The following is a 21,113-nucleotide window of genomic DNA, read 5'->3' on the forward strand; positions in this document are numbered from 1 at the left end:
TAACGTCTCTGTGGCAACTCAACCCCGACATTCCAAATGATGTCGTTCAGTTTCCCCTGTCCTTCAGGAATGATGGGAGGTCCTGATGAGTGAACGGATTCCAATTCTGAATTCACCGTCAAGTCCCCTCATGGTCACGGTAAAGAATGATGCAGCTTAGTTTCATATTCTTCCATTAGGATTTAGGAGTAGAATACTGATAGCAAATAATAAGGACGATTAAAAATAATTATACAGAGGTGGATTATGATAAGAAAATACAACATAACATACGTGTAAATACACTGCCTCCCTTTTTGATCTGTTGTCTGTTAAGTTCAGCCATCTTAGACTGGCCCTCAAAGGGCTTGTCACCCAAACCACCCCCCCACCCCACCCAACCCCCCTCTCCCCCCACACACACACACACACTCAAAAGAATTGCTGGACAAGATAATGTGAACGTCAAATAACAACAGTGTTGATGAAATCACAACAGAAATAGTCCCAAACGTACACAAATCGAAAGCTTTAGAAGAGAGGCAGTTTGTCCATTTTTCTTCCTCAAAAGGCAAAGTTCCTCTTTGGAACCCTTCTTTTGACATTATTTTTCCTCCTCCATGATGCTCGTCTTTCTTTTTATTCCTTTGTCTGTATTGACAGGTGTAGTGAAAAAATGCTTATTTTCTTTTTTGTCACTTTGTAAGATCTTTTCAAGAGTCATTGGTACTCCATTTTAGTGTTGTTTTTACATTCTGCTCATCCATACACCACCCGCTCCAGTTACTCCAACAGACAGCAGAGTCCTTCACCATCATAGCTGACCTTGGAAACACAAACCAAGGCAATTAGCCGCATTCACTCAGCACACTCACCAAGTCTGACTGAAAGATGGAAAATGCACTCTGAGAGAATTAGAAGGTTTCTCAAGGTAAAATACACTACTACTAAACCCATTTAAATACTACAGGGATAAATGTGACTGTGTTCACAAAATGGAGATGTACAAACACTGAAATTGAAATACCTCAGTCAAGTCTCCAACTGACACTACTCAGATGTGTGAGACACCAAAGATTTCTAGAAAAAGGTTGATGAGCTAATGACATTGATACTCACATGTCCAAACCTCCTGTGTGAGTACATCCCCTCTATGAGTTCAGCCTCTCTCTGACTGCTCCAGGTAAATAACCTTAGCTGGTCTACTGCTCTGAGAGAACTATACATCACAAACCAAATCAAAAGAGGAAAAAAATATTTGAATCCTCAAAACAAAAAACCTTCAATATAATACTACTCCACAGTCATAATATAACTGGACACTTTATTGGAGTAACTGGTCACTCACTTACCTTGTGCTTTGGACACCTCAGTGAAAAGTTTTCTTCATTCATAGAACAGTCTGGGTGTAGAAAACAGACTAAGCATCAAACCCTAAGCAGATATAACACAATTCCACAAATACAACAGTAAACATGATGTCTTGAAGACACTTTACAGAAGATGGTAAACACAATGTTTTGATACATTTGATGAGAAGGGACCCTTGCTTTGTCATCCTTGCTTTAGCAAATCATTTAGGCACAAATATATTAGTTGACTGCTTCACATAAATGTAAAACAGGAATATGTATTAAGATTAAAAAGGAATTTCATCAACTTCAATTTCAACACCTCTAATCCTCAATGCAATGATTGATATTCCCCTTTTATAAAGCGATGCCTTCTTATGATTCAAAACATTGTCATTGTTACTGGAAATATAACAGGTACTCCTTGTCAAGAGCATTAATTCCTTGTGGACTCACCTGCCTCTATACCACAAATGTAGTGGTATCTCAGCGTACAGCCTTTGCTAAGGCAACCAAGGGTTGCGCCAACCATTTCACAATGAGAACAATTCTAGAGGTAAAACGAGTAAAATTATAAAGAAGCACACACCAACCAGCACATATATACATAAATATTATTCATTCATCATTCTACATCTTAAGCCACAAATGTATACTCACTGTTTCTCTGGCACCGTCTAGCATCTCCTGTAACCCATATAGTTTTCCACTGACCAGAAACACCCCACTTGCCCAGGTTATGCATCCTTCATGCACCCACAACTCCTCTGGGTCAAGGGGCACTTGAGGGAGTTGGGCAAGCTGGGCAAGAGGACCAAGAGAGTCCAGGGAAGGGGGTGGAGGCTGGAATGGCAATGAGGCTTTGTTGTTGCTGGGGATGGTTCTGGGTAAATCTTCACCGGATTTGTGCCTGCGCTTGAATCGCGGATGTGAGGTGAGTTTCCTGTGTTGCGGCCACTGCTGGGCATCGTCCGGTTGCTGGTGTTGGCTTTGTGGCTTCGGCTCACCTGTGATCTCATTCTGCAACTCTGGTGGTTTCTGTGGTTCTCTTACAGTGGGTGTTTCATGGGTCAGTTCCCAATTGTGCACTTTCCTGTTGATGGTGGCACTGGCAGTTTTGTAGGAAAGGAAGGGCATCTCCTCACCTGCTGCTGGAGAAGCTGTGCCCACGGTGGTAGCAGGAGATGTTGGGTTGGTAGCATGACTAGCTGTACAATCACTATCTGTTGAGGATTTGACATTAGCAGAGTCCAGTAACTGTGTGTCGTTTGATGTTGATTCAGCTGAATTAGACATCACATTTGGTCCCGCTGTGCTGGCTCCAGGTTGAGAGAGTATCTGCTTAATCTGGGGTTGATTCTTGGGAAGTTTAGAAGCATACTCAGAGGGATAGTACGGGCCATACAGATCTCCAAGATGTTTATAATTGGCCCACTTTTGACAAAGGCAACAGAGCAGACGACCAGTGTGTGCTGTTTCAGAAATCACAGGCCCTGGGAGGACATATGAAGACGAGGGCAGAGCTTTTCCTGACTGAAGGGCTGAGTCGACCGGTTCACTGACCTTATTTTCTCTCATTTTTGCCATGTCTTTGTCTCGCTTGACCATTTGAGCGAGATTTGAGAGAGTGTCCGTGCCACTACCACCGCCTTTCCCAGACTTTAATTTCTCCTCCTCTGCATTAATGATAGTACACACAGCCCCAAGCTCAGCAATCTTCCTCTCCACATGTATATATGGAGAGAAGCCGTTGTTTTGTTTATCTAGGAAAATCCCTCCTGCATTTGCTCCTGTGTTTGTTGGGTCTGGCTCCTCTTTTGAAGTCACAGGCACAGCTCGCCGTCTCCTACGTTGCCTGCTGCTTGGCACTCCATCTTCACTGTCTTCTTTTCCCTTTCTTTGTCTGTGTTTGCCAGATTTGCCAGTAACTTCAGTTTGTGTCTCCTCCCCCTCTATATCCACTTTCACTGCTGCCGGCTGAGCAGGTGGTGCTAATGCTGCTGAGGGTGCTGGGATTTCTGGTGATGCTGTGGAGATTGTAGGAATCTCTACCTTGGTGCTGGCAGAGGGAGCAACCTGGGGTACAGTAGAGGCTGCAGCAGGAGATGCAGCCTGAGCAGTTGTGGTAGAACTAGGGGTCATATTCTGCTGTTGGTTCTGCTGTTGCTGGGCACGTTTTTGCTTGTTCACACTTCCAACTGGCCTCCCCTTTTTCTTGCCAGAAGGAAAGTAGCCCTTGGGCACAGTACTCTCTTGCTTGGAATCAGACATTGACATGCCGCTTCTTGGAGAAATCTGATGCTGTGATCGGGATAACAAGTGATGTCCTTGACCATGGGCCGGGGAGGTGCCATAATAATCACTACTGGAATATTCATCAAATCCCATACCAGTTTCCTGTAGCTTTTGTCTCAAGAGGTTAGCAGCAGACTGTTCCCCCCTTCGAGTCTCCAGTTGCTGGTAAGTGTTTGTAAATTGTTGAATATCTGACAGGGCAGAAGAAGATGGAGGTGGAGAGCCCTGGACTGGACGAGGCAATGGTGGTGGAGGTGGTAAAGGCCCCAACAATGTGAAATCCGAGTGTATTCTGAGGTCATCCTTGTCATTTTCACCCACAAGAGATACTGGAGTCGCTGATGTACCCAAACCAAAGTCAAAATCCGACTGCAAGCCTCTTAGCGCACCACCAATTGAACTACCAGTGGAGCTTTCTTTTAGTGAATCATATGCAATTATTGATGAAGGCCCAGTGTCATCCATTCCTCTGTATGCTAAAACATCATCTAAAGACTGACCATCTCCAAGATATGGGAGGCAACTGCTGTCCCCACTTGAAAAACGTGCACCAATATCTTGGTCATCAGAGCAGTAAGATGGTGCTTCTGTATCTGGGTAATTTGAGTCAGAATCTCCATGGCTGTTGTAATCACCCCCTTTCTTCACACTTGGTGTAATTTTTTGCACTATGGCCTCAAGTTTCAGACCCCTTCCCTTTCTTGGAGGCAATACCTTTGTTTTTCCTTGTGAGGATGGTGACTGAGAATTGGGTGTAGGGCAAGAGTTTGGAGAAGGCAATCTGGGACGAGTTGTGTCTGAATCACTTTCATTTTGGTATCTGGGATCAGCATGGGAGAGTGGTGATTGATATGAACTTGGTCCTGTCTTTTGAGTTCCATCCTGGTGCAACCTTTTAGCGGGTATTGGGGAAATAAAAGAACGGACTCTCCTCCTCATCATCAACGGGTTTGGTTCCCCTGACCCGCCTATTCTGAACTGACGGCCCTGGGGAGTACCTTGGTTTCCACCAGTGCTGGTTGTGTGACCAGTAGAATTAGTGACAGAATTAGAAGCTGGAATGGGAGGAAGGGGTTTCCCTGTGTCCGGCATGACTGCCCGAGGGCTCTTAGTCTCTGGGTGTATGGATCCTGCAGTGGGTTGGGCAGATATTGGCTCAGGAGGTGCTGCAGAAGCAGGCTGCTGGATCCTTTGGGAAGCATCTCCCTCCAGTATTCCTCCTCCACTTTCTCTTGCTGCAAAGGCTTCCCACATCTTCATATCATAGAAGGCTCCGGGATATTGTGACTGTTGCCTAGGTAACTGAGATGAATTGGTCAGGCCATCTGTCGGAGACATCATTTTCCGCTCAGGTTGGTTTTGAGGTGCGTGAAGGTCAGAGTTGGGCAGCATTTCGCTAGGTCTGTTGGGATTGGCTGCCCAGTCATGTCTGGCATCACCATCGTGAGTGTGGTGGAGGGAGAGGGGATGGGGATATCCCTCTGATTTGTTACTGAGCTGGGATTGTGAAGACGTCACACCGTAACCATGGTAGGAGGGATTATGCCCTTTACTCAGCTCTGCATTTCCCTCTCTACTGTCACCATATGGATAGCTAGTGTATACAGATGCATGGCTCCCAGATACATCAAGTCCTTGAGGGCAGGGCTGTGGCCTTTGTGGAGACATCAAAGGGTTTTGGATGGAATGATGGGGAGCTGGGTGTGGATGGTGGCGAGTGGTGGTGGCAAGATCAATGCTGCCACCACAGGTCCTATGATGGTTGGAATGTATATCTGCAGATGAGACAGCACATTTGCTCTTCTTCTTGGTAGCATCAACAGACAGATCTTCTCCACTTTGATTTGTGGCCTCAATTGTGGTGACAGGCTCTTCAGTTTTTACTTCTGGCTTATCTCCTGATGGATCCTTTCTGTTGTCTTGCTCATGTGTTATTGCAGAAAATGTCTGTTGTATAACTGAAGCTGCAGGTGTCCCAAACTGACTCATCTCTTGCTCAGGAGTTCTTCTAGATGGAGACACATCACATATAACTGAGCGTCGCTCTGAGGATGGTGACAAAATTGAAGCAGGTTGTGTATGACTGGTGGGGGTCACACTGTCAGCCAGCCGATCAACTTCCTGTAAAAGCAGCTGTTGTACTGCTGAAGGAGTGGTCAAACAGGACGATTTCCTCTGTGGCAAGGAGTAGTCAGCTAAATTGATGTGCTTTGGGGGAGGACCTGCAGTCAAATCTGTGGGCTGTTGCATGTGGGAAGACTGATTTGGTGATGCACCTATTCTGCTCTTCTGATCAGAGGAGCCACAGTGCATCCCCTTTAGTCTCTGCGTTTCTGGATCCCATGAAGAATGAGGCAGTCCTGGTCCTAGATCATTCCCAGAGCCCTGGACCTGATTCAGAGGATGAGGCTTCCCTGTGGTCATTTCTGCAAGTTGAACCCCACCCATGAGAGCTGGAGAACTTACTCCATGAGGTTTCATGCCTTCCATCATGCCATAGGGATGTCTAGGTTGGTAGTGGGGTTGAGCCATGTTTGGAGACTGCAAGTGAGCATTAACTTGTTCAGGACGTCCATACCGCCTGTCTATGTGATAGCCTTGAAGGACCTCTTGTAAAAGGCTAGGATACGGTTGTTGCATCTGAGAATTACTGTCTTCAGGTCTTGGTCCCATACCCATTGCTCTCCTCACTTGAGCATCAAGTGCCATGATCCCAGAATTCTTTCTAGGTACAGAGCCATATGTTGGCTGTAGTTGATTATATCCTTGATATCTTGCATTCGCTGCCATCCCTGCTCCTGGACCCATTCTACCTCTGTTCTTCATGCCCATGCAGGTATTATAGGACATATCATGGTTCCCATACTTATAAGGACCCATATGTGAAGACATTTGTCCAAAGTCAGGTTTAGAGGATGTGTCGTACTGTCCAGGGTATTGGTCAACGGGAGCATCACCTTCACCGTTGTGGCTGCGTGAATCTCTAAGGAACTTCCTGTCTTCAGGAAAGTTCTGTTGACTAGAGTGCAGAGGGCCGCCATATTGTGGAGACAACGGCGTATTTTCAGGATGCTTTGACATTTCAGGTTGATTACAGTCAGGGCGAGTTGACACAATTACACCAACTCCTCCATGTTGTGGCTCAGCAGCATTCAAAGTCCTGTCAGATACAAAGTTTTGGCCCTTGTCTGGCCTCCCTTCCTTGTTTTCATTTTGTTTGGGGCTTAACATTTCCTCCTTACAATTGCCTACAGTCTGCATCTTCTTTGATTCATCTACTTCAGGAAGGCCTCCATGGTCTCGTCTATGAACATTTTCCCATTTTTTGTTTGCCTCTTCAGTCTCAGTTTTAGTGTTCCTTTCCATTTTAATTTCACCCGGTTCCCTTTCTCTAACCCCATTTTTAGAGTCAGCATTTGTGGCGTCAGACTCCATATAGCAGTTAGATAGTGAGGAGTGGGATGGGGAGGGAGTCGATGATGACGTTATGGAAGAGGGGGGAAGGCAGTGGGGTAAATTTGGACTAGGCTGTGCAGAGGGCATAGAAGGCGATGAGGATGATGAGGGGGTCTGATTTTCAGGTGTTTTTGTTTGAGCTCCACCAGCACCTGAATACTGAGCTGATGACTGTTTTTTAGAGACTTCAGTGTCAACTCGAAGTGGCAATCTGCGGCAACTTTGCTCAGTTGGATGCTGGGGATGAGCGGTGGTCTGTTCTCTGTGGCTCTTGGGGGGAGGGTAATAGCGGTTCGGTTCGGACTCATTGCTTGTGCCCCTCATTTGCCTCAATCTCTTCGGTTCGCCATCCGAGAAAATCTCTGCCTGTTCCTCTTTGGCCTCTGCAGTTCTCTCTGGCCTGGAGGAGAGATCTTCAACCACTTCTCTGTCAGAGCTGCCACCATCACTAACTGCCACTCCACAATCTTCTTTCCCGGGGCCATGTCCCAGAGCACCCTGGGTCTTTGATTGAGAGGAGGGCACAACTTGTGACAAAGACTGGGCATTGGGGTGTTGTCCCCCATCTTTGCCTCTCTTGTTGGAAAGCAGAGAGTCAGTCAGCAACATGTGTTGTACTGTATTGGGTAAGTTAGCCACTTGAGATGTAAGGGCATTTAAACTGTTAAGCCCAGGATCTTGCATGATTTTTTCGGGGCAAGAGGGGTATATAGAGGGTGGCCCTTCTTCCCTAGCTGCTGCTGCTACCTTACTACCAACTCCAGATCGGCCTGTGTTGACAGCAGGGTGACCGCCTTTACCACCAATGCTACTCCCACAACTACTTATGCTGCTGTTGGAGTGGGGAGTTGGACTTAGCTGAGGCACAGTCTGCAGTAACCTGCCATGACTGTGACTGTGGCTGCTGCTGCGAGGGTTTGAGAGGGAGCTCTGAGATGGTGGCTGTACCAGGGAAGCGGAGGCATTTCCTGAGCCTTCAGAGATGCCCATGAGGGGTGAAGAGGACGAGCTACAGCTGGGAGACTGCACGGCTGACGCAGCCGGCGACGGATTGGATATGGGGCTAAAGTTTTGCTGCATTTGGGCTGGTTGGGTTTGCGAGTTCATGGGAGATTTTGAGACCTCTTGAGGAGTTAGTTGTGGCATGGCAGGACTAGCCAACGGAACAGAGGACTGCGAATGCTTTGAATATGCATGACTTGCCTGAGCTGCGTGAGGCTGCATTTTTACAGAAGGGTCATAGCCCGTTGCCAAACTGTGCTGGATATTGCGCTGGCCGTGGCCAGCATGTTTGTGAAGGGAATGAGACTGAGGGGAAAACTGTGGATGGCTGGCAGGGTAGGGCTGGCCCATGCTCTCAGATGGCCCTGTGCTGTTTGATGGGGCAGGATTGGAGTGGGTGGGTGAGCTGTTTACTTTAACATCGATGGCACCACTGCCGCTGCCATCATATCTGTGTGGTGGGGAGTTGTACATTCCAGCTGATCCTGATGGATAGTGTGAAAACTGATGGGGTATTCTGTGACTGTGCAGAGGGTAAGACCTGTGAGGCTGCCCTTGGTGTAGTGCCTGGTGTGAGGGGTATTTCTGGCTGTGCTGGCGTTGGTGCATGGGGGATGCTGACACTGGCTGCATAGAGGGGGCCTGGCCCATGCTGTACGGCTGGGAGGGGGAAAATGACCCTGCACCACTGCTACTGCTGCCACTTCCCCCAGACACAGCAGAGGACCCATAGTCCAGGGGATATGGAGACATCATTCCTGAGGCCGAACCTGACCCCACGCCATGTCTGTACTGGTGGGGCATGTGCCCGTCCATATTTGAGTACCCAAAACCTGTGCCATACCCCATAGCCCCTCGTCTGGTTCTGTCTCTACCACTCACTGAGAAATAGTACTCCATGTCTTTTCTGTAGGGGTTGCTATTGCCTCCGCTGTGGGGGCTGCTTTGTGCCACCACTTCCCCTGTTGCTCTGCTTCTTGACCCATATCCGTGCATGTGAGCAGCATGGCCAGGGTGCTGCTGCCCGCGATGAAGCAAGTGACCTTGACCATGACTTTGAGGGTTTGCTTGGGCTTGCTGTTGCATGACAGCATACTCCTCTATTGATCTTGGGGATATCTGAGGTTCCCCTGAGTGTGGTGGATATGGCGAGCCAACCATGCTCCCACTCCTGTTGGTAAAGCCAGGGTGAAGAGAAGCAGGACTGTTGGGAAAGTTTTGCATTTTTTAAACTTTGTTTGGGGCTTCTGAAACTTTTCAGACTTATTTATGAGATATCTGGAAGGGACACCTTGTGAAATGTTCCAGGACCAACAGCTTGTTCAGAGAGCCTTTCTATATGGGTTAAATATAGAAGATGTCACTGAAAATTAAGTGCGTAAGTGTATGAAGTTTCCAGCTGGTTTTCACAAAATAAGCACAAGTTCATCACAGCCAGGAGATACTGACGCAGCAATTCATGGGGCAGCCTGGTAGTAAATATATATCTAAAAAACAACTTTGAAGAGAGATTCTGAAGCTGGAAATGCAATGACAAAATGTGTTGTTTTTGTACGTTTGCAGGTAAATATGTTGAACTTTACGAGATGGCCTGAAAATAAATAATTGAGAAGTTGAAGCATTGAGTTCAAATTTCCACTGACAGCAACCGAGGGTGTGATGATGTGTAGTGTAGCAGCAGTTACATTCAGAAAAACGTTGCAGATGTTATTATCTCTATGCAGCTGTTGAAGTTTGGCACACACACACAAAAATAAAAGTTTTTTGGTGAATGGAGTTCAAAAGTACACCAGTTCTGTTAGATGACCTTAGAAAGTCAATTACATTGTCCCACCAGAAAAGGTGAAAAAAATTCAATGTGGTCACGCTGAAAATGCCCACAAGGGAGTCAACATAAGTGTGACTGCAGTCACTGCAAACTGTCAGTTCTGGCAAATTGCACACAAATGCTGTTTTCAGGTAGTTCTATACGCTTCTGTCTAGCAGCCCAGCTGTGAAATGCTAAAATGACTAGTCATTAACCAGACATATGTTCACTGATATTAATGGCAATATGATTAAATAGATTTCATGGATTTCATTTCTCTCCTTTAGAATACTGCGAGTGAACTGTATTTTTTGATGTTTAAAAAATTCTTTGGTCCCCAGAAATCCTTTTTTTCTTTTGCACTCCAATTTTGTTGTTCTTCCCTTTTTATTTGTTCCTTGCTTTATAGTGTGAACATCTGATTCTCTGATATATTCCACACTGCTTCGTTGTTTTCCTTCCATTCATTTAAAAGGTCATTTGGCCTAGTTCCTCTTCATGTGGTACCATCTGAAGGTAAGGCTTTTCATTGTGATCACAAGTCTGTTTTCTGTCTTCAACAGTTAGGCCTATGTCAATGTAGACCTTTCTTTTTGATGAGAAGGGAGGACACCATCTGTAAAAAACACAAGTAAGTATGAAAATATTTGTTCCTCCAACAACATAAAAATGACATACACTGCAAAGTCAACATTACTCTGGCTAGTACACTGGTGAAAACCAGCAGACAATGAAGGCTTGCAGTTATTCATCCAACACCTAAAAATGTGAACTTTCCTTGACCGGAATATTCTCATCACCCAGATCCATCTTCCTTGCTATGGTAAACTGCAGATGCCTTAATTTTTCATGTATGACTATCTAGTAGTACTGAACATTGTAGTCAGAAATTTTCATTCAGGCATTCTACATCAGAGAGATTACCCGTTGCACCATATGGTATTAACATACAGTACTATATGATATGAAATATACTGTAAGTCTATGACATAAGATCCCTCTATAAGTTGTTTCTTCCTTTTGTTGCCAAAAACCAAGATTTTCAAATGGTAACAACATTCAGAAAGGAATTTCAGAAAGGACACTATTAGCAAAATTACACATGGTTATATTCTTCATATTGTGGCATATCATCAAGTGTCCTATGTCACCTCTCATAGAGTATCACATAGTAATTTATGTGTTTACTTTTTATATGTTTTGATCTCAAAATCTTCATATTGAAATTAAAGAATATGATTTATAGTTGTTCTCTTAGGTTTTCATGAAAGGTTTGCACAATCCTATTTCCATTCATGTATCCATAAAATGCCGTGCCGTTTCAAGTGAAAGGACACAGACTAAACACATTTATGTAGGCAGAGCTGTCATACATCTCTGTACAGTAAATCCATACCGCAGTGGAGCTAAACCAACTAAATGAAGTGGACAATTTTTGGAGAATGATCATCCAAGATAACTAAAACTCTCTCTAAACTCACTGGTAATTTGTTTGTATGAAAAGAGGAGTATATACAAAATGAAAAACATCAACTAACTAGGGATCGGTAGAGGCCTGCAGTAGAGGCCTTTTGTCTGCTCAAAACAACAATCCATTCCCACTGAAATTCAGCACTACCAGCTGCAACTCCACCCCTGTTACAGAATATATGCCACGACTGACTGTGGCGCCACTCTACACATGCCATTCTGTGCACTGTCGGTGTGGTCATTGGATATTCTGATGCCTTCAGCTAGATGACAGACAAATATACTGCTTCAGAGACTAATGACCACATAACAAGAGCCAAAACAACTTTGCCTGACTCGACTCATACCTGGTCATCAAGGTTTATCAGAGAAAGAAACAGTAATGTGTATCAGATGATGTTTTCATCTGCAGTGCATGGGGCACACAATCTTTTGTGCATTTGTTAGCAATACTGCAGTCATGGTAAGAAGAGGAACCTAAATAAATGTCCTTATAATATGCAGTTCTCCAAGACCATGTCCTCCTTGCTGTTGATCATCACAACTTTGTAAAACTAATCTTGGAACTAATCTTAATCTCAATCTCAATTGAATTGTAATTATTTCAATGACATAAGACATGTTAAACAGCCTCTATAAAAGCTCTAATCTGTATGACAGTTTTTGTTAAAATTATTGTGGTCAATCAGCCTTCCATTTAGTTTTTGTCAATGTTCATTTATTGTCTACACCCTCTTCAATCCTAAATTGCTTCATTTACAGCTGAGAGCTTTCAGTTGTTTTTTTCAGTCAGGCAATTCAGCTTTAATTCAATCACTCAATGTTGTGCAATTTCAATCAGTAGAATGGTGCATGTTATTTAAATCAATGAAACTGACTTTTTGTCCCTCTTCTGCATTATTGAGACACATGTAACCTCAGTCTTGCTACAAGTTCATTACACCTTTCCTTTTAACATACTATGGCTAAACAGATTCACAAACACTACAGATACACATCTAGGGGTCAACCACACAACTGATTATGTGCCAGCTGAGTATTCTAACATGTAAAACAGATATAAACACTATATGGGTGGACCTGTGAAAAGTATGATCTTGGTGATGTTAATTAATAATCTTGACATGAACTTGAATTGAACATCCTGTGCTGAGGACTTCTTATTTACTGAGGCAACACACTGCATGTATATTTATTGCAATCATGCTTTCAGATAATTACTGGGATCTTGATAAAGTCCAAAATGAAGTTAAATTGGCATATTACCCCCATACGCATATTATATATTTAAAATCCCCATATTTCACAAAAGAATTTAATCGAATTCAACATTATTTTTCCTTCACAAACACCAAACACAGGTGTTGTACATCTGATTTGAGATTTGAGTTAACAAAGCCTTGTGCTTAACTGCCTGAATGGATATTTCATTAGAACCAAGTCTAATTAGGGGGTGAGGCAACCTTAATGGGGTCATTTGTCATGAATGAGCTTTCTGACACATGTCCACGATGTAACATACACTAGGAATTACTTTATGGCCAATGCCTTGTAGGAGTAAATTGGGGAACACAACAATAGGTTGGAATGCTCTAATATTGACTAACTTCTTCCATTTCTTTCCAACCAGCATAAGCCAATAGGCCTACTGAGAGAAAGGCCAATCCTAGGAATTTGCTAGGAATTTCCTAGGAAATTCGTTGCCCCTGCCTGTCAGATTTTACGCATTTAGATCTTAAAGGAATAGAAAGGTAAACAGCTACGAATTACAGGCAAAACGCAGACACTTACAAAATAAATAGCCTATTAATAGATGAGATTATGTTGGGCGCCCCAACATGATTTGCATAGGAGGATGATATGGCTCTGTCACACGACCATAGTCTGGGGTCATGCAGCGTAGGTCAGAGGATTGTGAAGTCGGGGTGAAGACGGACATCAAGCGTGAAAGGTTCTGTCTGACGTCTCAAATCACGTTTAAATTATATTGCACAACAACAAACGTGGTCAACAATTGACATTACGCATTTATGTAACTGCCTATCGGTACTGGGCTATGACCTGACAAGCCAGATTGAAATGACTAGCCTAATTTGAATTTGGACAACGTTGTAGAATATATTACTGAATGGATGCCAAATGTATGTGCAATTGATGATTTAGCAGTCTGCTAACTGGCTACATTAAACACGTAGCCAACCCAAGATGCCGTTATTTCTGCTGCAAAGGATACATCGTAAAATGTTCCCGTTTACTAATAAATGTGGTCTAGCTTTGTTTGTAACAAATGGTTACACTGCACCTTTTGCGTATCATTGCCTAATGGCATGCAGATTTCGAGGAAGCTATGGCAAGCTGGCTAATTATCTAGATAGCAACCGCTATTGCGTATTGTGCAAAGGCTGTGGCTACAATGTAGCCAGCTTGTAACCCATCATACCAATTCGCCTTTGATTGTGAGGTAACATTACATCCAGTTCAATGATTACAGTTGCCTGTCCATTCTTATACGAAAACGCACTGCATAGGGCCTGCCATTGTTTACGTTGCCAAAAGAGAAAACTATCAAGCCACACTGTGCCAGAATTAGATTAATAAAAATAAGGTGAGCAATGGGCTAACACAAATAACGTTATTTAGCCGTGGAAGATGATGTTGAGCTGAGGGACAATCACCACTGTTAACCCAGAATTTAGGCTACAAAATAGCTTTGCAATACAAACATGATGGAGAAGAGAAGGACTTGGACTCTTATTATCTGAATGCATACCTGAGAACGCTGAAGGCCCCACGAGAAGTGAAAGGGTGTTTTGTGTGATTCCCGCTGCTGTAGCAGGAAACCCCGGACTTGAGTCGGCTGCTCCGCCGCTTTTAGCTCTCCGTCGGTCGTCTTGACAGCCCCGACCAGCGGCGGCGAAGTCGGGGGCCCCGTCACACTCTCTGAAATAAGGGGCCGTTCCTCTAAAAAAATCTTTCTTTTGTCCTTACCTCTAAAAATAACAACAGCACAATCGGGGTGCCTATAGGTCCCGCAACCAGTGAGGTCCATACACCCCCGCCCCCTTCCCACTGGTTCCCTCTTCTTCTTTCCTTCCCTCACACACCGTTTAGGTGAATCCACCTAGCTCGAGTTAAAATTACACGCATTGCTGCCGTGTAAACTGTACAGCTAATGAATTCCAACATCTGCATGGGCAAATAAGTTGTATGTCCTTCTACAATGTTGCAGCCCTATGTACATTGGTTAATCGTTTTCGTTCTCTGAAAACTGATTTTCCCTTTTTTGCAATTGAAAGACCGCCTTGAAATTGCACACACACTCATATTCTTTCACCCCCTCCCACATCTCTCCCTATTACATCCTTCCATCTCCCCTCCCATTCCCCATCACTCCTGTTTCAAACATTTCCCTGCCTTTAACCTTAACCAAACTGACCAAAGCTCCTAAATAGCTTTAGTAACTTCATTGTTCCACAGATGTCCTGAAATTGCGCACTGCCTAACTATGCCCATGAACACAGGGTAGCCAATAACAACGGATGTTTATAACGGTATACTAAGAAAAAGAAATGCACCACTTGTTGAAAAAAACAACAACAAAGAGAACTTGAAAATATGTCCTTAGCTTGCATATTTTCATGTTTGATCCGCAGTTTAAACTATTTGTTCTGTGTCTTCAAAGATTATTTAACCTGTTCTGGTTAAATTAAACATTATGGCTCAGCTCCTACATGTACTTCCAGCACTGAAGCCAGATTTGTGAAACTTAATGGAGCTAACTTTTTAATGTTTTGTCAGTTTAACCAAAACAATCATGCAGTCCTCATGCCAAGATATCCACCCTGTGTACCACTTTGTTGAATAATAATATACAAAAACACTTGTCCTAATACAACAAACACACCGATACCTTTTGAAAGAAGACTTTCAAATGAAAAGCATTAACCAATATGCCGAAACCTATACAGAGCCTGACATTTTCAGTACTGTCATTGCAGTTCAACTCTGCATGCAAACAGTCTTCAGTGTGGAGTGTGTTGCAGTACTGGTAACTCCCCACCCCCCTCCTCCTCCTCCTCCTCCTCTGTCCAATTCAGTGCAGTCCTGAGCATCTCTCTCGCTCTGCACTGATCTTCAGGATCCGCCATAGCCCCTCTTACTGTCTCAACACATACAAACATACATAAAAAAAATTCTGCATCTTTCTCTCCCTCTTTAAACCTCTGTGGAGTTTTTTCAATCCCTATGCAGATACACGTCCATTTCCAACAAGGTTGCCATAGCAACTGCATCACAGAACTCTAACTGTGGATAATTTATAGGCTACGTACTTATGACACTCACACACATGCGTATATGTACTAACTTGCATGCTTCTTGTCTTTCCTATATCACACACACCACCATACATTAACCAGTCAGACTTCAGACTTACAGGAAGGAAGTGCCAAATATGGCAAAATATATGTAATAAGTCTTAAGTGACCACACATTAATTATCTGCTTCTACTCTAGGATTGCTGTCATCGTAGTATTTTGCAACAACAAGCAATATAGTCACTATTCTATGGTAAGGATGAAGAAGTATAGGGTAAGGTAATGGATCATGAGAGAGAGAGAGATGATTCTGGTTGTCTACCTTAATTGGATCCCCTCTGTAAATTAGCAGCAAAATCTTATACTGCTTTTTGTACATTCAAATATTTAAAATACAAATACAAATATAAACGCATCAAGATTAGTACTTTAGCACACGATTTTACACAAAATGGCCAAGTTGAAAACACTATGATATACTCTAAATGCATGATATAAATATGAGTGATATACTACACAACATTATGCAGCAAAATATTTTAGCTGGTATAGGGGAGCATGGTCTTCAAATATGTTATTATGCGAGATTTGGACAAGCAGACATTTGTTACAAATGCATACATTCTTCCATTTAGATTGGAATGTTTCCATATTGCTCATGATGTACTTGAACATGTATTTCTGATGTGATCATATATCTCATATATGTCCTGCAGATGGTATTGTTTCCCCTACTTGCCTTTGTGTATTCTCTCTCTTTCTCTCTCTCTCTCTCTCTCTCTCTCTCTCTCTCTCTCTGTGTGTGTGTGTATTTTATTTCTAACCTTAACTCCATACATCTGCTCAGGGTCTGTTTTCTCCCTTAAAGTGCTAATCCTAACAATAGAGTGGCAAAGAAGCAGATTGCAGCTGCAGTATACTGATGAGATGGTCTAGTGGTACAGCATGTAATACTCTAGATTGCCACACGAGGTCAGGGTAAGAGAGATAATGTCTTATCACAAAACCTCAGACAATGTTTGAGTTGTACAGATGGACACATTCAAGGCAGCTAGTTATTTTGTGGGTGTATATTGACAGTAACCTGTGTTTCAAAATATGATGATACTTGATTTTTGGAAAAAGTAATCTTCAATCTAGGAAAAACATTGAGCTTGAGTCTCTGACACCAAAGGCTAAAACATAAAATTGGTGAATAAACCTATAGTACTGGGAATGTGAAATATCCCTTTAATTTTACCCAGTGCAAATGAGCCTCATTAGAATAACAGAACTTGGAGGGCAGGAACTCATCAGTGTTATTACTGCTGGGCTACAAAGTAATAAAAACATGAATACATTAAATGAAATTGATTCTGTAATGTCGCCCCTGACTGTTTCATCTTTCTCTCTGTCTCTCTCTCACAAATACACACACACACAGACACACACACACACACACACACACACACACACACACACACACACACACACACAGACTTTCTCTCTCTGTCTCTCTCCTACAGGGGGCGGCATCCCTCCACATTCCTGCATCTCCCTCACAGACATCTCCCTCTCACTGGGCCAAAATGCCACACTCACTATGTCGCCTAGCAACCACGCAACCCTGCCTCACTGCCTCGGTCGCTACGGATACCGGGTGGAGAGAAAGAGGAGGAGGAGGAGAGAGAGTGATTGAGAGAGAGAGAGAGAGAGAGAGAGTGTGTGTGTGTGTGTGTGTGTGTGTGTGTGTTGAGGGGCGTCACAATGCTTTGGCATCCCAGTAAGTCCTTACCCAGTGGAGAGCATGGCATTCCCCTGTCACAGAGGAGACACTATCAGCAGGTGTGTGAGCATGCGAGAGGGTGTGTGTTTGTGTGTGTGTGTGTGTGTGAGAGAGAGAAAGAGAGAGAGAGAGAGAGAGAGAGAGAGAGAGAGAGAATAGGCAGGCAGGGAGGGCTTAATATCAGCATTGAAGGAAAACCAGGAAACACAAACAACAGGGACAGATCTGGTCACACATCCATGAACCTAATGACAATAATAATGTCTCACAGATGGACAACAGACTCCCATTAGATTACGACTGCTTAGCCTTGCAGGTAGCAACGGCGCGGCGTGGATGTCCGCCTGCCTTCTGCCTGTGGTGGCCACTCTGCGCCCACTATGACTCACTCTGAACACCTTCTTACTGCTGACTTGCCCCCCTCTTTCTGCAGGTCTGGAGTGCCCTTTGAGTTTGATGGACACTGAGTGTTGCCTGTCCATCGGGATCTCAGGACCGCCCGCCTGACAAGCTATGGCTCTGCATCTGACTGTGTATGAATTGCAAAATCTGTCAAGGAAGCCATTACTGTACCCCTACATTCATTCTGCACAGTTCTGTGTGTGCGTCGTGTTGAGAGAGACATACTTCAGGCTTTTTTTTTTTTTTTTTATATCAGTTGTGATTAAATTCTTCTGACAGGCGTCACCCTACAGAAATGACACGAGGTTCATTGTTAACGATGTTCTATAAAGGAATTCTAACAGGACAATGTGGCCAACGTGACTCAAGCTTGACTTTGATTGGCATCAAATAACAGCAAGACTTATTGAAGCCTTGCTCTAAGGATCACAGTCGTTTGTATCACTCAGCCTAATAGTGCCTCTCTATATTAGGCAGGTGCCAGCACAACACATCCCTTGGACACGAGGTCCGTGAAGTCCTCACGTGAAAAAATGACCCTTCCACTCTTGCATGAGGTAGTTGCCCTGTTTAACCCCCTGCCTGATGACAAAAAAACCTCTGCTCAATAGCTTTTCCTTCTGTCAGAAATGCAGAGGGGAATATGTTAGGCTGGGTTGCCGCAGTAACCATCTCGCCAGTTCCTCTTTAACCCTTTCATCGCCAATCTTTTCGTCACCTTCTGTCTTTCACTCTCCCAGTGTTCTCTCGCTTATTCATGTCCTTACACTCCATCTGTCTCCTCTTTCTCTCTCTCTTTCACTCCCTCCATCTTTCTCTGTCCCACACATGCAAAAACATGTAAACTCTCTCTCTCACACACACACACACACACACACACACACACACATACACACACACACACACACACACACACACACACACACACTCTCTTTCTCTGAGACAGGGAATGATTAACCCTGTGGATCTATGGTTCAGCCTTGTATAAATCTTCAGACTACATTCTCCATCTTCAACTCTCTTGCACTCAGAATGGGTATTTGACTAAGCCCACCAACATCCACCAGCGAGACACGCAGTGGGCTCCCATAACTACTCCTTCATCTTACTTTAAATTACCCTCAAACAAAAGCGACACAAAGCATTTTTGAACGAAAAAACAAAAAAGCTGATATCAGAGCTGCCTCTTTCCAATGATTACACGGGCTATTTGCGCCAGAAAGTCCAGGAAACAAAGCCAGACAAAAGCCCTTTGTATGTCTCTGATAGCACTTCATCCTCTGAGCTGAGGGCTGGATTGATCTGCTCTGAGCACGCTGCACCTTACTGTATTAAGCTCTCTCTCTCTCTCTCTCTCTCTCTCTCTCTCTCTCATTGTGTGCATTGTATTGATTTGCAACCATTCTATTGCTCAGGGTTATCTCACCATTTTTAACTCTGGTCTTCTCCTTACTCTCTTGCTCATACCAGTGTCTCTCTGTATCTCTCTGTAGGTCGCTCAGTGTCTGCGTGTCTATCTATCTAGCTGGTGCTTAATGTGTCTGAATAATGTGATGTTAGGAGTTAATAGTTTACATACTACACATTTAACCATCCATCCAACCCTCCCAACGCTCATCCTGATGCAGTGGAATTAACTGACTCTCTCTGACATACAAACATGCATTATATGTTCATAATGTAAGTGCTTTTTAGAATGTTGTAAGAATAGTCGAAGCCTGCTGGTCATAACGTTTATGGTAAGTCATTCTCGTAGGTAATTTCCCTTTCAATGTTACCATAGTAAGGTACGGAGCACCTAAGTATGCATATTCTGCAACATTTACCAGTTCAAACCCAATTTAGAGTCAGTGGAGTTGAATTGTCACAGCTCATTTAGTGCTGGAATCAATGCGGCAATTAACAAATGCGGCACAGCTGCCTGACGCAGGTCCTCATAATCTGTATTTGTGTCAGAAGAATAACAGATGTTAATGGAGTGGGCTGTGTCAGTGATCACATGATCACATCAGGTACAGAGATACACTAAAACAGTGCACATCACAAGATTTCGAATGATTTACAAACAGACGTCTTCTTTGTTTGTGCTTCACTGACAAAATTCCTAACGTTGGCCGTGTGGTAGCGTTAGGAACAATATATCTAGAATGTTGGAGGATGAGGAGGATGGAAAAGCTCAGCACTGAAACAACCATTAGCATCTCAGTAGTAATTGATTCATGATTCCATGAGATGACATTACATGTAATCATGTTCCTAAGTAAAATGGTAGAAATGGCTGCCTATTAGGCTTTCAGTACTACAGAAATATGTGACAAACCTGGGATGGCCTCACACAGAGCGGACTGTTGCTGGTTTACTGCTCTTGCTGCAGGATTCTTGTGAACATGAAGCTCTTGATTAAAAATAGTCTAGTGTCCAATATGCCCTGTCTGATCACTAAGTAGTTTTAAGGAGGTTAGTTTGGGTGATACTATAACAAGGTATGAAGATAATTGTGCCATACCCACTAATATAAATACAACTTAATGTGAAGGTGACCCTTACAGCAATGAACAGGAAACAAAGTTTGTGAAAAGTCCTCCAATGCACACGTCCACAACCTACACAATCTGGCAGGAATTATATGGCCGTCCTCAAAGATCACATAGATAACATTGTTGCTGATCAGATGTGTGCCTCTGTCTCTACTGTGACATTAGGCTGCTTAGTTTGCCTAATTGCACCGTCAGCTGGAGCCACTAGTCAATGCCAACAAATGTCCTTCTCTGCATTTTTACGTAAGTTTGTGACTTTACCCACTGGACTATGAGCAGCACTTCTAATGGCAATGGATCTCTTTTACACACTGACTCTGTGTGTGTGTGTGTGTGTGTGTGTGTGTGTGTGTGTGTGTGTGTGTGTGTGTGTGTGTGTGTGTGTGTGTGTGTGTGTGTGTGTGTGTGTGTGTGTGTGTGTGTGTGTGTGTGTGTGTGTGTGTGTGTGTGTGTGTGTGTGTGTGTGTGTGTGTGTGTGTGTGTGTGTGTGTGTGTGTGTGTGTGTGTGTGTGTGTGTGTGTGCGTGTGTGTGCGTGCGCGTGTGTGTGCGTGTGTGTGCGTGTGTGTGTGTGTGTGTCTAAATAAGAGAATAAGGAAGCCCAAAGGCATAATTAGCACCTTCATGCAGCAGACTACACTCGCTCCACTGTCTCTTAGAGACACTGACCTCGTAGTCTGTTGGGGAATCTTGCTGTAGCACCAGATTTATGAATTGTTTATTAGTCATAATA

General features: G+C 43.8%; 1 protein-coding gene across 3 annotated transcripts; it reads right to left on the reverse strand.

Annotated features, from left to right (window-relative positions):
* Nucleotides 1-397: 397 nt before the first annotated feature.
* tcf20 (transcription factor 20) lies at nucleotides 398-14,606 on the reverse strand. Of its 3 annotated transcripts, none has more exons than XM_076265411.1 (6): nucleotides 14,132-14,606; nucleotides 1,992-10,507; nucleotides 1,788-1,881; nucleotides 1,332-1,381; nucleotides 1,099-1,198; nucleotides 398-799 (listed from the first exon to the last, which is right to left on the reverse strand). In XM_076265411.1, exons 2-5 carry the CDS (start codon nucleotides 9,306-9,308, stop codon nucleotides 1,139-1,141), a joined length of 7,521 nt encoding a protein of 2,506 aa, XP_076121526.1. In that variant the 5' UTR covers nucleotides 9,309-10,507; nucleotides 14,132-14,606; the 3' UTR covers nucleotides 398-799; nucleotides 1,099-1,138. The 3 variants fall into 3 exon arrangements, with proteins under 3 accessions (XP_076121526.1, XP_076121524.1, XP_076121527.1); XM_076265409.1 differs by having other exon boundaries at nucleotides 398-804; XM_076265412.1 differs by lacking the exon at nucleotides 1,099-1,198 and having other exon boundaries at nucleotides 398-804.
* Between the last annotated feature and the right edge of the window lie 6,507 nt (nucleotides 14,607-21,113).

Source organism: Alosa pseudoharengus, unplaced genomic scaffold (genome assembly GCF_046254945.1).
Source record: "Alosa pseudoharengus isolate Yale_2024_CS ecotype anadromous, Long Island Sound unplaced genomic scaffold, YU_APseudo_1.1 YU_APseudo_1.1_scf_4, whole genome shotgun sequence".
NCBI lineage: Eukaryota > Metazoa > Chordata > Actinopteri > Clupeiformes > Clupeidae > Alosa > Alosa pseudoharengus.